The sequence below is a fragment of the Penaeus vannamei genome, chromosome 12 (assembly GCF_042767895.1).
Source record: "Penaeus vannamei isolate JL-2024 chromosome 12, ASM4276789v1, whole genome shotgun sequence".
Classification (NCBI taxonomy): Eukaryota; Metazoa; Arthropoda; class Malacostraca; order Decapoda; family Penaeidae; genus Penaeus; species Penaeus vannamei.
Window position 1 is genome coordinate 6,716,340 of NC_091560.1, and position 15,000 is coordinate 6,731,339.

At 35.4% G+C, this 15,000-nt stretch overlaps 1 protein-coding gene across 1 annotated transcript in view; it reads left to right on the plus strand.

The window, feature by feature from the left end:
• Window positions 1-15,000, plus strand: part of LOC113821678 (uncharacterized) — a gene marked incomplete at its 5' end in the record, with an annotated part of 24,370 nt that overhangs the window by 6,215 nt on the left and 3,155 nt on the right. Inside the window, 4 exon segments of the mRNA XM_070128395.1 lie at window positions 7,917-8,372; window positions 9,277-9,516; window positions 12,054-12,227; window positions 14,053-14,151. Coding sequence (XP_069984496.1) covers window positions 7,917-8,372; window positions 9,277-9,516; window positions 12,054-12,227; window positions 14,053-14,151 — 969 coding nt within the window.

Consider the following 15,000-nt stretch of genomic DNA (forward strand, 5'->3'; position numbering starts at 1 on the left):
CAACTCTCAATCGTCTGTCTGTTATCTATTAACAACTCTCAATCGTCTGTCTGTTATCTATTAACAACTCTCAATCGTCTGTCTGTTATCTATTAACAACTCTCAATCGTCTGTCTGTTATCTATTAACAACTCTGAATTATCTGTCTGTTATCTATTAACAACTCTCAATCGTCTGTCTGTTATCTATTAACAACTCTCAATTATCAGTCTTTTATCTATTAACAACTCTCAATCGTGTCTGTTATCTATTAACAACTCTCAATTATCTGTGTTATCTATTAACAACTCTCAATCGTCTGTCTGTTATCTATTAACAACTCTCAATCGTCTGTCTGTTATCTATTAACAACTCTCAATTATCAGTCTTTTATCTATTAACAACTCTCAATCGTGTCTGTTATCTATTAACAACTCTCAATTGTTTGTCTGTTATCTATTAACAACTCTCAATTATCTGTCTGTTATCTATTAACAACTCTCAATTATCTGTCTGTTATCTATTAACAACTCTCAATTGTCTGTCTGTTATCTATTAACAACTCTCAATTATCAGTCTTTTATCTATTAACAACTCTCAATCGTGTCTGTTATCTATTAACAACTCTCAATTGTTTGTCTGTTATCTATTAACAACTCTCAATTATCTGTCTGTTATCTATTAACAACTCTCAATTATCTGTCTGTTATCTATTAACAACTCTCAATTATCTGTCTGTTATCTATTAACAACTCTCAATTGTCTGTCTGTTATCTATTAACAACTCTCAATTATCTGTCTGTTATCTATTAACAACTCTCAATTATCTGTCTGTTATCTATTAACAACTCTCAATTATCTGTCTGTTATCTATTAGCAACTCTCAATTATCTGTCTGTTATCTACTAACAACTCTCAATTATCTGTCTGTTATCTACTAACAACTCTCAATTATCTGTCTGTTATCTATTAACAACTCTCAATTATCTGTCTGTTATCTATTAACAACTCTCAATTGTCTGTCTGTTATCTATTAACAACTCTCAATTATCTGTCTGTTATCTATTAACAACTCAATTATCTGTCTGTTATCTATTAACAACTCTCAATTATCTGTCTGTTATCTATTAACAACTCTCAATTGTCTGTCTGTTATCTATTAACAACTCTCAATTATCTGTCTGTTATCTATTAACAACTCTCAATTATCTGTCTGTTATCTATTAACAACTCTCAATTATCTGTCTGTTATCCATTAACAACTCTCAATTATCTGTCTGTTATCTATTAACAACTCAATTATCTGTCTGTTATCTATTAACAACTCTCAATTGTCTGTCTGTTATCTATTAACAACTCAATTATCTGTCTGTTATCTATTAACAACTCTCAATTATCTGTCTGTTATCTATTAACAACTCTCAATTATCTGTCTGTTATCTATTAACAACTCTCAATTGTCTGTCTGTTATCTATTAACAACTCTCAATTATCTGTCTGTTATCTATTAACAACTCTCAATTGTCTGTCTGTTATCCATTAACAACTCTCAATTGTCTGTCTGTTATCTACTAACAACTCTCAATTATCTGTCTGTTATCTATTAACAACTCTCAATTGTCTATCTGTTATCTGTTAACAACTCTCAATTATCTGTCTGTTATCTATTAACAACTCTCAATTGTCTGTCTGTTATCTATTAACAACTCAATTATCTGTCTGTTATCTATTAACAGCTCTCAATTATCTGTCTGTTATCTATTAACAACTCTCAATTATCTGTCTGTTATCTATTAACAACTCTCAATTGTCTATCTGTTATCTGTTAACAACTCTCAATTATCTGTCTGTTATCTATTAACAACTCTCAATTATCTGTCTGTTATCTATTAACAACTCTCAATTGTCTATCTGTTATCTGTTAACAACTCTCAATTATCTGTCTGTTATCTATTAACAACTCTCAATTATCTGTCTGTTATCTATTAACAACTCTCAGTTGTCTATCTGTTATCTGTTAAAAACTCTCAATTATCTGTCTGTTATCTATTAACAACTCTCAATTATCTGTCTGTTATCTATTAACAACTCAATTATCTGTCTGTTATCTATTAACAACTCTCAATTATCTGTCTGTTATCTATTAACAACTCAATTATCTGTCTGTTATCTATTAACAACTCAATTATCTGTCTGTTATCTATTAACAACTCTCAATTGTCTGTCTGTTATCTATTAACAACTCTCAATTATCTGTCTGTTATTTATTAACAACTCTCAATTGTCTGTCTGTTATCTATTAACAACTCAATTATCTGTCTGTTATCTATTAACAGCTCTCAATTATCTGTCTGTTATCTATTAACAACTCTCAATTATCTGTCTGTTATCTATTAACAACTCTCAATTATCTGTCTGTTATCTATTAACAACTCTCAATTGTCTATCTGTTATCTGTTAACAACTCTCAATTATCTGTCTGTTATCTATTAACAACTCTCAATTATCTGTCTGTTATCTATTAACAACTCAATTATCTGTCTGTTATCTATTAACAGCTCTCAATTATCTGTCTGTTATCTATTAACAACTCTCAATTATCTGTCTGTTATCTATTAACAACTCTCAATTATCTGTCTGTTATCTATTAACAACTCTCAATTATCTGTCTGTTATCTATTAACAACTCTCAATTATCTGTCTGTTATCTATTAACAACTCTCAATTGTCTGTCTGTTATCTATTAACAACTCTCAGTTATCTGTCTGTTATCTATTAACAACTGTCAATTATCTGTCTGTTATCTACTAACAACTCTCAATTATCTGTCTGTTATCTATTAACAACTCTCAATTGTCTATCTGTTATCTATTAACAACTCTTAATTGTCTGTCTGTTATCTATTAACAACTCTCAATTATCTGTCTGTTATCTATTAACAATTCTTAATTGTCTGTCTGTTATCTATTAACATCTCTCAATTGTCTGTCTGTTATCTATTAACAACTCTCAATTATCTGTCTGTTATCTATTAACAACTCTCAATTATCTGTCTGTTATCTATTAACAACTCTCAATTATCTGTCTGTTATCTATTAACAACTCTCAATTATCTGTCTGTTATCTATTAACAACTCTCAATTATCTGTCTGTTATCTATTAACAACTCTCAATTATCTGTCTGTTTTCTATTAACAACTCTCAATTATCTGTCTGTTATCTATTAACAACTCTCAATTATCTGTCTGTTATCTATTAACAACTCTCAATTATCTGTCTGTTATCTATTAACAACTCTCAATTATCTGTCTGTTATCTATTAACAACTCTCAATTATCTGTCTGTTATCTATTAACAATCAATTATCTGTCTGTTATCTATTAACAACGTCCCGAATTGTCTATCTGTTATCTATTAACAACTCTCAATTATCTGTCTGTTATCTATTAACAACTCTCAATTATCTGTCTGTTATCTATTAGCAACTCTCAATTATCTGTCTGTTATCTATTAACAACTCTCAATTATCTGTCTGTTATCTATTAACAACTCTCAATTATCTGTCTGTTATCTATGAACAACTCTCAATTATCTGTCTGTTTTCTATTAACAACTCTCAATTATCTGTCTGTTATCTATTAACAACTCTCAATTATCTGTCTGTTATCTATTAACAACTCTCAATTATCTGTCTGTTATCTATTAACAACTCTCAATTATCTGTCTGTTATCTATTAACAACTCTCAATTATCTGTCTGTTATCTATTAACAACTCTCAATTATCTGTCTGTTATCTATTAACAACTCTCAATTATCTGTCTGTTATCTATGAACAACTCTCAATTATCTGTCTGTTTTCTATTAACAACTCTCAATTATCTGTCTGTTATCTATTAACAACTCTCAATTATCTGTCTGTTATCTATTAACAACTCAATTATCTGTCTGTTATCTATTAACAACTCTCAATTATCTGTCTGTTATCTATTAACAACTCTCAATTATCTGTCTGTTATCTATTAACAATCAATTATCTGTCTGTTATCTATTAACAACGTCCCGAATTGTCTATCTGTTATCTATTAACAACTCTCAATTGTCTGTCTGTTATCTATTAACAACTCAATTATCTGTCTGTTATCTATTAACAACTCTCAATTATCTGTCTGTTATCTAATAACAACTCTCAATTATCTGTCTGTTATCTATTAACAACTCTCAATTATCTGTCTGTTATCTAATAACAACACTCAATTATCTGTCTGTTATCTATTAACAACTCTCAATTATCTGTCTGTTATCTATTAACAACTCTCAATTATTTGTGTTATCTATTAACAACTCTCAATTATCTGTCTGTTATCTATTAACAACTCTCAATTATCTGTCTGTTATCTATTAACAACTCAATTATCTGTCTGTTATCTATTAACAACTCTCAATTATCTGTCTGTTATCTATTAACAACTCTCAATTATTTGTGTTATCTATTAACAACTCTCAATTATCTGTCTGTTATCTATTAACAACTCTCAATTATCTGTCTGTTATCTATTAACAACTCTCAATTATCTGTCTGTTATCTATTAACAACTCTCAATTATCTGTCTGTTATCTATTAACAACTCAATTATCTGTCTGTTATCTATTAACAACTCTCAATTATCTGTCTGTTATCTAATAACAACTCTCAATTATCTGTCTGTTATCTATTAACAACTCTCAATTGTCTGTCTGTTATCTATTAACAACTCTCAATTATCTGTCTGTTATCTATTAACAACTCAATTATCTGTCTGTTATCTATTAACAACTCTCAATTATCTGTCTGTTATCTAATAACAACTCTCAATTATCTGTCTGTTATCTATTAACAACTCTCAATTGTCTGTCTGTTATCTATTAACAAATCTCAATTATCTGTCTGTTATCTATTAACAACTCTCAATTATCTGTCTGTTATCTATTAACTCTCAATTATCTGTCTGTTATCTATTTACAACTCTCAATTATCTGTCTGTTATTTACTAACAACTCTCAATTATCTGTCTGTTATCTATTAACAACTCTCAATTATCTGTCTGTTATCTATTAACAACTCTCAATTGTCTGTCTGTTATCTATTAACAACTCTCAATTATCTGTCTGTTATCTATTAACAACTCTCAATTATCTGTCTGTTATCTATTAACAACTCTCAATTATCTGTCTGTTATCTATTAACAACTCTCAATTATCTGTCTGTTATCTATTAACAACTCTCAATTATCTGTCTGTTATTTACTAACAACTCTCAATTATCTGTCTGTTATCTATTAACAACTCTCAATTATCTGTCTGTTATCTATTAACAACTCTCAATTATCTGTCTGTTATCTATTAACAACTCTCAATTATCTGTCTGTTATCTATTAACAACTCTCAATTATCTGTCTGTTATCTATTAACAACTCTCAATTATCTGTCTGTTATCTATTAACAACTCTCAATTATCTGTCTGTTATCTATTAACAACTCTCAATTATCTGTCTGTTATCTATTAACAACTCTCAATTATCTGTCTGTTATCTATTAACAACTCTCAATTATCTGTCTGTTATCTATTAACAACTCTCAATTATCTGTCTGTTATCTATTAACAACTCTCAATTATCTGTCTGTTATCTATTAACAACTCTCAATTATCTGTCTGTTATCTATGAACAACTCAATTATCTGTCTGTTATCTATTAACAACTCTCAATTATCTGTCTGTTATCTATTAACAACTCTCAATTATCTGTCTGTTATCTATTAACAACTCTCAATTATCTGTCTGTTATCTATTAACAATCAATTATCTGTCTGTTATCTATTAACAACGTCCCGAATTGTCTATCTGTTATCTATTAACAACTCTCAATTGTCTGTCTGTTATCTATTAACAACTCAATTATCTGTCTGTTATCTATTAACAACTCTCAATTATCTGTCTGTTATCTAATAACAACTCTCAATTATCTGTCTGTTATCTATTAACAACTCTCAATTATCTGTCTGTTATCTAATAACAACACTCAATTATCTGTCTGTTATCTATTAACAACTCTCAATTATCTGTCTGTTATCTATTAACAACTCTCAATTATTTGTGTTATCTATTAACAACTCTCAATTATCTGTCTGTTATCTATTAACAACTCTCAATTATCTGTCTGTTATCTATTAACAACTCAATTATCTGTCTGTTATCTATTAACAACTCTCAATTATCTGTCTGTTATCTATTAACAACTCTCAATTATTTGTGTTATCTATTAACAACTCTCAATTATCTGTCTGTTATCTATTAACAACTCTCAATTATCTGTCTGTTATCTATTAACAACTCTCAATTATCTGTCTGTTATCTATTAACAACTCTCAATTATCTGTCTGTTATCTATTAACAACTCAATTATCTGTCTGTTATCTATTAACAACTCTCAATTATCTGTCTGTTATCTAATAACAACTCTCAATTATCTGTCTGTTATCTATTAACAACTCTCAATTGTCTGTCTGTTATCTATTAACAACTCTCAATTATCTGTCTGTTATCTATTAACAACTCAATTATCTGTCTGTTATCTATTAACAACTCTCCATTATCTGTCTGTTATCTAATAACAACTCTCAATTATCTGTCTGTTATCTATTAACAACTCTCAATTGTCTGTCTGTTATCTATTAACAAATCTCAATTATCTGTCTGTTATCTATTAACAACTCTCAATTATCTGTCTGTTATCTATTAACTCTCAATTATCTGTCTGTTATCTATTTACAACTCTCAATTATCTGTCTGTTATTTACTAACAACTCTCAATTATCTGTCTGTTATCTATTAACAACTCTCAATTATCTGTCTGTTATCTATTAACAACTCTCAATTGTCTGTCTGTTATCTATTAACAACTCTCAATTATCTGTCTGTTATCTATTAACAACTCTCAATTATCTGTCTGTTATCTATTAACAACTCTCAATTATCTGTCTGTTATCTATTAACAACTCTCAATTATCTGTCTGTTATTTACTAACAACTCTCAATTATCTGTCTGTTATCTATTAACAACTCTCAATTATCTGTCTGTTATCTATTAACAACTCTCAATTATCTGTCTGTTATCTATTAACAACTCTCAATTATCTGTCTGTTATCTATTAACAACTCTCAATTATCTGTCTGTTATCTATTAACAACTCTCAATTATCTGTCTGTTATCTATTAACAACTCTCAATTATGTCTGTTATCTATTAACAACTCTCAATTATCTGTCTGTTATCTATTAACAACTCTCAATTATCTGTCTGTTATCTATTAACAACTCTCAATTATCTGTCTGTTATCTATTAACAACTCTCAATTATCTGTCTGTTATCTATTAACAACTCTCAATTATCTGTCTGTTATCTATTAACAACTCTCAATTATCTGTCTGTTATCTATGAACAACTCTCAATTATCTGTCTGTTATCTATTAACAACTCTCAATTGTCTATCTGTTATCTATTAACAACTCTCAATTATCTGTCTGTTATCTATTAACAACTCTCCATTATCTGTCTGTTATCTATTAACAACTCTTAATTGTCTGTCTGTTATCTATTAACAACTCTCAATTATCTGTCTGTTATCTATTAACAACTCTCAATTATCTGTCTGTTATCTATTAACAACTCAATTATCTGTCTGTTATCTATTAACAACGTCCCGAATTGTCTATCTTATCTATTAACAACTCTTAATTATCTGTCTGTTATCTATTAACAACTCTCATTTATCTGTCTGTTATCTATTAACAACTCTCAATTATCTGTCTTATCTATTAACAACTCTCATTTATCTTTCTTTTATCTATTAACAACTCTCAATTATCTGCCTGTTATCTATTAACAACGTCCATCTCTCAGCCCGTCGAGGTGTTCGCCGAGAACATCCGTGGCTTCAGCGAAGTCAAGGTCCGGAACGCGAGGAGCCTGCAGGTGTTCTCGGCGCCGTGCGACCAGACGCTCGACCTGGACTACATCCAGGGCGGCTCCGTGGCCCCCCTGCAGAGCGTCGAGGCCGCCGAGGGCGACGCGGGCGGGCGCCAGGCGTGCGACGTGACGCTCGTGTTGCGCAACTCGGAGCTGGACAAGATCGACTGCGCCTTCGTCACCGCCGTCGAGCTCACCAACTCGACGGTCAAGAGGCTCCACGGCGGCACGCTCAAGACGCTCAACCTGCGCAACGTGGCCGTCAACCAGCTGGACAACCTGAACATCACGGACGAAGGCAGCCAGTGGCAGGTGGTGGACTTCCACACGATGGTCAACGTGACTTTCATGTCCCCCGTCGAAGTCAACGACATCCACGTGGGAGTCAGGGTAGGACGGTTGCCTGCCTTATGGGAATTTTTTTTATGTGCGGGCTTATCTCTTTAAGCTCTCTCGTTTTTTCCTCCTCGCTTTCGTTATCAGTCTAATTGCCTCTGCTCTCCACTTTTATGGGCTTTGTCTAATCTTTCTTCTCGACTCTTGTCTCTCGGTGCTTCTGTCTCTCACATTCTTTCCCTCTCTTCCCATGTATTTAATTCGAACTGCTTGGACCTCATAACTTTATATTTTCACTGTTGCTTCAATAATCGTTCTACGGTTATTAGTATATACTTGTACATGTAAGTGGGTATATAGGTGTATCGACATCTCAACAAACGCTTCCACCCCATTACCTCACACATACTCCCACTGAAGCTAAAGTCACACAAGTCTCCTTTGGCCTAAGATCGCAAGACAGTCTCGCCGAAGTCTGTCCAGCTACAGCTTTTGATTGGTCAGCTGACCAGACTTCGACGAGGTTCTTGGGATCCCAGGACAGAGAAGACTAGCGTGTCCTTAGCCTTACACTCTTTCTCCCCCTCCCCTTCCACACACCTACACAATTTCACCCTTCTCTTATCCCCGCACACGTGCTCCCACCCATGCACCTCCACCCCTACACATACGCTTCCACTTACTTGCAGTCTGTCCAGCTACAGCTTTTGATTGGTCAGCTGACCAGACTTCGACGAGGCTGTCCATGGATCCCAGGACAGAGAAGACTAGTGTGACCTTAGCTTTACACTCTTTTACCCCCTACCCTTACACACTCCTCCATATTTTCACCTTTCCCTTACCCCCACACGTGCTCTCACCCATACTCCACCCCTACACATATGCTTCCACTTCCACACTTCCCCACTTCCCTCCAACCTCTGTCTCCCCGCGAGTCTCCAAGTTATCTCCTCCGCAGATCCACCAGATCGAGTTCGACCACGAGGGCGCCACATCCACCTTCTCCAAGATCCGATTGGCGTCCCTCCTGCGGCAGAGCATCCTCCTGAGGCGCGGCAACGTCACCTTCAACAGTATCCTAACGGTGGTGATCTCCGAGGGCGCCGTCAGACTGGAGGAGGGGACGTACCTCGAGCTCACCAACTTCTGGTCGGTGCTCAGGTCGTTCCGGGTCATCTCCGTGGCGTCGAGGGACCAGGTGAGGGTCGTTGCAGGAGGAGGGGTAAGGGGGGGAGGATAGGGGAGAGGATAGTAGGAGGATAGGGGAGAAGAAGAGGAGGAGGAGGACGAGGAAGAAGATAAAAGAAAAAGAAAAAAAGGAGATGAGGATGAAGATGAAGAAGTGAAAGAAGAGGAAGGAAGGGAAGATCAAACATCAAAAAGGGAAACGGAAAGTAAATAGCTTTAAACACAGTTAAGCCGTCGGGAGACCTAAGCCTACTTTCCTGATGGCTACAGTCTACGCGACAGGAACTGAGTACACATTTATTTAGCTGCTAGATGCATTTTCCATACCTCGGCTATTTTCACGTACATTCGTACTTATATTGGGTATCTATAACACAGCACAACCCACCATAAATTTAAATAAACATATGGGATATTACATTCTAACATACTGTGTTCCAGTCGAAAAAAAATACCAATACAGTAAAAAATCTAGCCGTCAACCGCGGGTATTCCCATTACGTCACAGGAGTGGGTGGAGCTTTGCGCCGTGTCTCGCCTCTGGGTGACTTCGCGCTACCTTTTCATTGCCAGTGGAAAAGATGGCTCTAGCCTGCTTTGGTTATAGCGTCCGATAAGCGTCCGAATGCAGCCAGGGAGGAAGTTTAAATGGCTGTGAGACGATTGTACATTTGTAGATACGAGAGTTAATAGCTTCATATGGGTGAAAGGGAATAAGGAAGGAGAATAGGAAGGGGAGGGGAAAAGAATGAGAAGGAGTGGGATATGGAAGTAGAGGTGGAGTAAAGGCAAAGGAAAAGACGAACAAAAAGAAGAAAGAGAAGAATGAAGAGAAAGAGAAGGAAGTAGAACAGAGGACGTCAAGGAGAATGAGAAAATGAAGGAAAAGAAGGATGACGACGAAAGTTATGTGATAGAGAGGGTAGAAAGAGTGGACAGGGAAGAGAAGGGAGAGGGAAAGCAAGAACGGAGAGTCAAGGAAGCGGAAGAAACGAAGCGAGAAGGAAGGGAGGTAGGAGTGGAATGAGGAAAAAATAGGTCAGTGAAGGAGTTAGATAAGGGTAGGGGAAGGAAGGTCACAATTATTTAATTCCTTCTTTTACGGATTTTATTTCTGAAATTGACAGACGGTCGCAAAATGAAAATGAAAATAATTGGGTGTTTTGACTTTCTTTTGGACAAGCGGTACAAAAAAGTAATACCGATGACAACACTACATTACGTCTGGAATCGGTATTGTTCATGTACACACAGACAGAATGATTTTTGACAGAACTGATCAAAGAACTTCGGAATCAAATCGCATCGGATCAGGTGCGGCGGAGGAAAAGAAGTTGATTTCTGAATTATATTTATTTTCGAAAATCGGGAAAAAAACAAGAGCGGCGGATCCGTAAATCAAGAAGTAAAACAATTGTCGCCCAACAGAAGAAAATAATGTAAAGGAAGAAGAAGTATATTATAAAGCGTGGCCCGTGCATCGATTTTTCCGTCTGTCGGGGGTACCACAACATGCTTTCAGATAAAACCTTTGGTATCAGTGAGATTTCATGTGTATTATACGTGGACAATTATCACGGCGCTGTAATCACCCCTGAGTCCTTTTCAACATGTGTACTTTTCCCGTCCACAGCGTGAAAAGTATAGGGCACTCTTTGACCTGTTTCAGATGCTTCGATATATCCCCGTAGACATCACGGCCTCATTCTTTCAGGTGTTAACGAGTGGCGTTATTGAACAGATGAGTATTCTCCACGGGAAAATAGCATGTTCATGGACACTGGCTCATGGACGGCCAAAATCGACGCGTATGAGAGAGTGGATCAGCAGCGGGTGGCTTCTGAAACGGGTCTTTTACTGAAGAATAATTATGAAGGAATGGAATTAGACATCATAGTTGATGTTTACATTATTACTATTACACCTCAAAATGAATATAGATCCATCTCACTCCTCTCACACAAATTCACATTTCCTTCCCCACCCAATCTGCCCATTCTCTTGCTTGAATCATTCAGCCTGGAAACCCTCCTCCCCCATCCCACCCCTAACTCACCCCCTCTCGCATTCCCCTTTCACCTCCCCCTTTTTCTCATGAGGGCCTCTCATATTCCCTTCACAAATCCCACTCACTCCACTCTCCACTTCCTTCTTACTCAGCCCCTTCCTATTCCCTCTCATACCTCACTTCACTTCACTCCCCTCCTACTGACTCATCCTCTCCTCGAAACCCTCCCTCGTTCCCCTTCCCTCTATCCCCTGACTTCCCCTCTCAACCTCTCAAATTCCTCCTCAAAACCCCCTCTCGTTCCCCTCTCTACCTCTCCCTTACTTCCCCCTCTCCCTCTTCCCTCACACCCTCCAACTCCTTCCCCCAAAACCCCTCTCATTACCCCTTACCCCTCCATCCATCCTCCCCTCCCAACCCCCCTCTCGTTCCCCTCCCTATACCTACCTCTTACTCCCCCTCTCCCATCCTCCCCTTACGACTTCGCCACAAACCCCTCCCTTCCAGCCCTCTCACTCACACTCCCTCCCTCCTTCCAGGTGGTGGTCAAGACGTCCTCGCAACTCAGCTGGATCGACATGCTGCTCCACGTCCGGCTGCCCCCGCCATCCTCAGTGGCAGAGGCCTACACCATCAACTCGAGTGTGTTTTCGGCCTACTGCATGAAACACACGCTTATGATCCAGGTGTGCTCCTTCGCCGATTACCCCGGGGTGAGTCGCTGGTTATTTTGGTGGCGTGGACTGGTGTTCTGGTGGTATTTTGGTGTTTGCTGAACACCAGTACCAACGTAATATAGTAGCAGTCATAATAATAGCAATGATAATGATGATGCTACTCATACATCTACAACTACCACTATTATTATGGTAAGCCATATAAAGAGCCACACTGAACTATTTGAGCATTATACCACCTACACTGACGCCTTTGGTACCAGTGTAGGGTGAAAAAAAACAGCCAAGAAAGAGATGTCAAAATTCACTTTTTACGTAGTAAAACCATATTAACTGACCTTTTAAACTTACCAGGAGTCGGAGAAGTTTCAATTTCTGAAAGCAATCTATTCCATAGACGACAATAGCAAATGTAGATGATCGACTTATGTCAAATGCTATAAAATATTTATAATAAAAAATTCAAATACACATAATGATAATAATAATAGTAATGACAACGATAATAATAATAATAATAATAATAATAATAATAATAATAATAATAATAATAATAATAATAATGATAATAATGGTTATAATAATAATGATAATGATAATAATGGTTATAATAATAATGATAATAGTAATAATACTGCTACTACTTCTAATGATAATGATAGTAATAATTATAATGATAATGATAACACTGATAATAACGATAATAATAATAATAATAATAATAATAATAATAATAATAATAATAACGATAACAATAATGATAATGGTAATGGTAGTAATAATGATAATAATGAAGATGCTGAAGAGGATAATAGTAATGGTGATAATAATAGTGATATAAATGATCATAATAATAGCTACAATACTACTACTATTACAAAAGTGATAGTACCAATAAAACAATATTAAAGATGATTACAAAAGACAGAGAAGAGAAAAGTATTTTTAGTGCTATAAATCCTTCCTTTTTTTCTCTATCTCTTTTAAGTAAGATATCAAAGAGGCCAGACTTTCCCTCCCCTCAAACTTTTTTAATTACAAATGCTACGATGACCCCCCCTCTTCCCCTCAAAAAAAAAAAAAGAGAAAGAGAAAGAAAAAGAAAAAAAGAAAAAAAGCTCATATATTTTTTTTTTTTTGGTTTTCTGGTAAACTGCTTTTTTTTTTTTTTTTTTTTTTTTTTTTTTTTTTTTTTTTTAATAGACGTCGTCGATACAAAGTGTTGGTTAATTCCAATTATGATATCAACTGTGATATTAGTGACGATGAGATTGATGCTAACAATATGATATTAAGTTGTTTATATTTTTTGTAAGATTCATTCCGACAATATTCATTTCTGTAACATTGATGATTGATAAAATGAATTATATGAAAAAATAACAATCTAAAAAAGAACTGAAAGAGCGATGCTAATTAAAAAACAACAGTAACAACAACAATAATGATAATGATAATGATAATGATAATAATGATGGAGATGATACTACTATTACTACTAATGAAAATAATAATAATAATAATAATAATAATAATAATAATAATAATAATAATAATAATGATAATGATAATAGTAATAATAATGATAATAACAACAACAATGATAATAGTAATAATAATAAAAAAGTAATGACAATAAAGGTGATAATAGTGATAATAACTATGATAATACTAATACTAATATTAATAATAATAATAATAATAATAATAATAATAATAATAATAATAATAATAATGATAATAAAAATAACAACAATAATAAAAATAACAACAATAATAAAAATAACAAATAAAAATAACAATAATAATAAAGATAATACTAACACTTAACAACAATAATAATTCACACACTGTTTGGCAGGCCGAAGTGAATCTTGACATGCCTCGACGTGAAGAAGTGTTCCGCACGTTGATACACAGTGCAGCGAAGGTCAACATTTTCCCCTGTTGCATCGAGAAGGTCTGTGTTGCAAGGGAGAGATGGGCAAAGAGGAGAGATGGGTAATGAGGAGAGAGAGAGAGATGGATAAAGAGGAGAGAGAGAGAGAGAGAGAGAGATGGGTAAAGAGGAGAGAGAGAGATGGGCAAAGAGGAGAGATGGGCAAAGAGGAGAGATGGGCAAAGAGGAGAGATGGGTAAAGAGGAGAGAGAGAGAGAGAGAGATGGGTAAAGAGGAGAGAGAGAGATGGGCAAAGAGGAGAGATGGGCAAAGAGGAGAGATGGGTAAAGAGGAGAGGGAGAGATGGGTAAAGGAAAGAGAGAGAGAGAGATGGGTAAAGAGGAGAGGGAGAGAGAGGTAAAGAGGAGAGAGAGAGATGGGCAAAGAGGAGAGATGGGCAAAGAGGAGAGATGGGTAAAGAGGAGAGAGAGAGAGAGATGGATAAAGAGAGAGAGAGAGAGATGGATAAAGAGAGGGAGAGAGAGAGAGGTGGATAAAGAGAGAGAGGGAGAGAGAGATGGGTAAAGAGGAGAGAGAGAGATGGGTAAAGAGGAGAGAGAGAGATGGGTAAAGAGGAGAGAGAGAGAGAGATGGATAAAGAGGAGAGAGAGAGAGATGGGTAAAGAGGAGAGGGAGAGATGGGTAAAGAGGAGAGAGGGAGATGGATAAAGAGGAGAGAGAGAGAGATGGGTAAAGAGGAGAGGGAGAGAAAGGTAAAGAGGAGAGAGAGAGATGGGTAAAGAGGAGAGAAAGAGATGGGTAAAGAGGAGAGGGAGAGATGGGTAAAGAGGAGAGGGAGAGATGGGCAAAGAGGAGAGATGGGTAAAGAGGAGAGGGAGAGATGGGTAAAGAGGAGAGGGAGAGATGGGC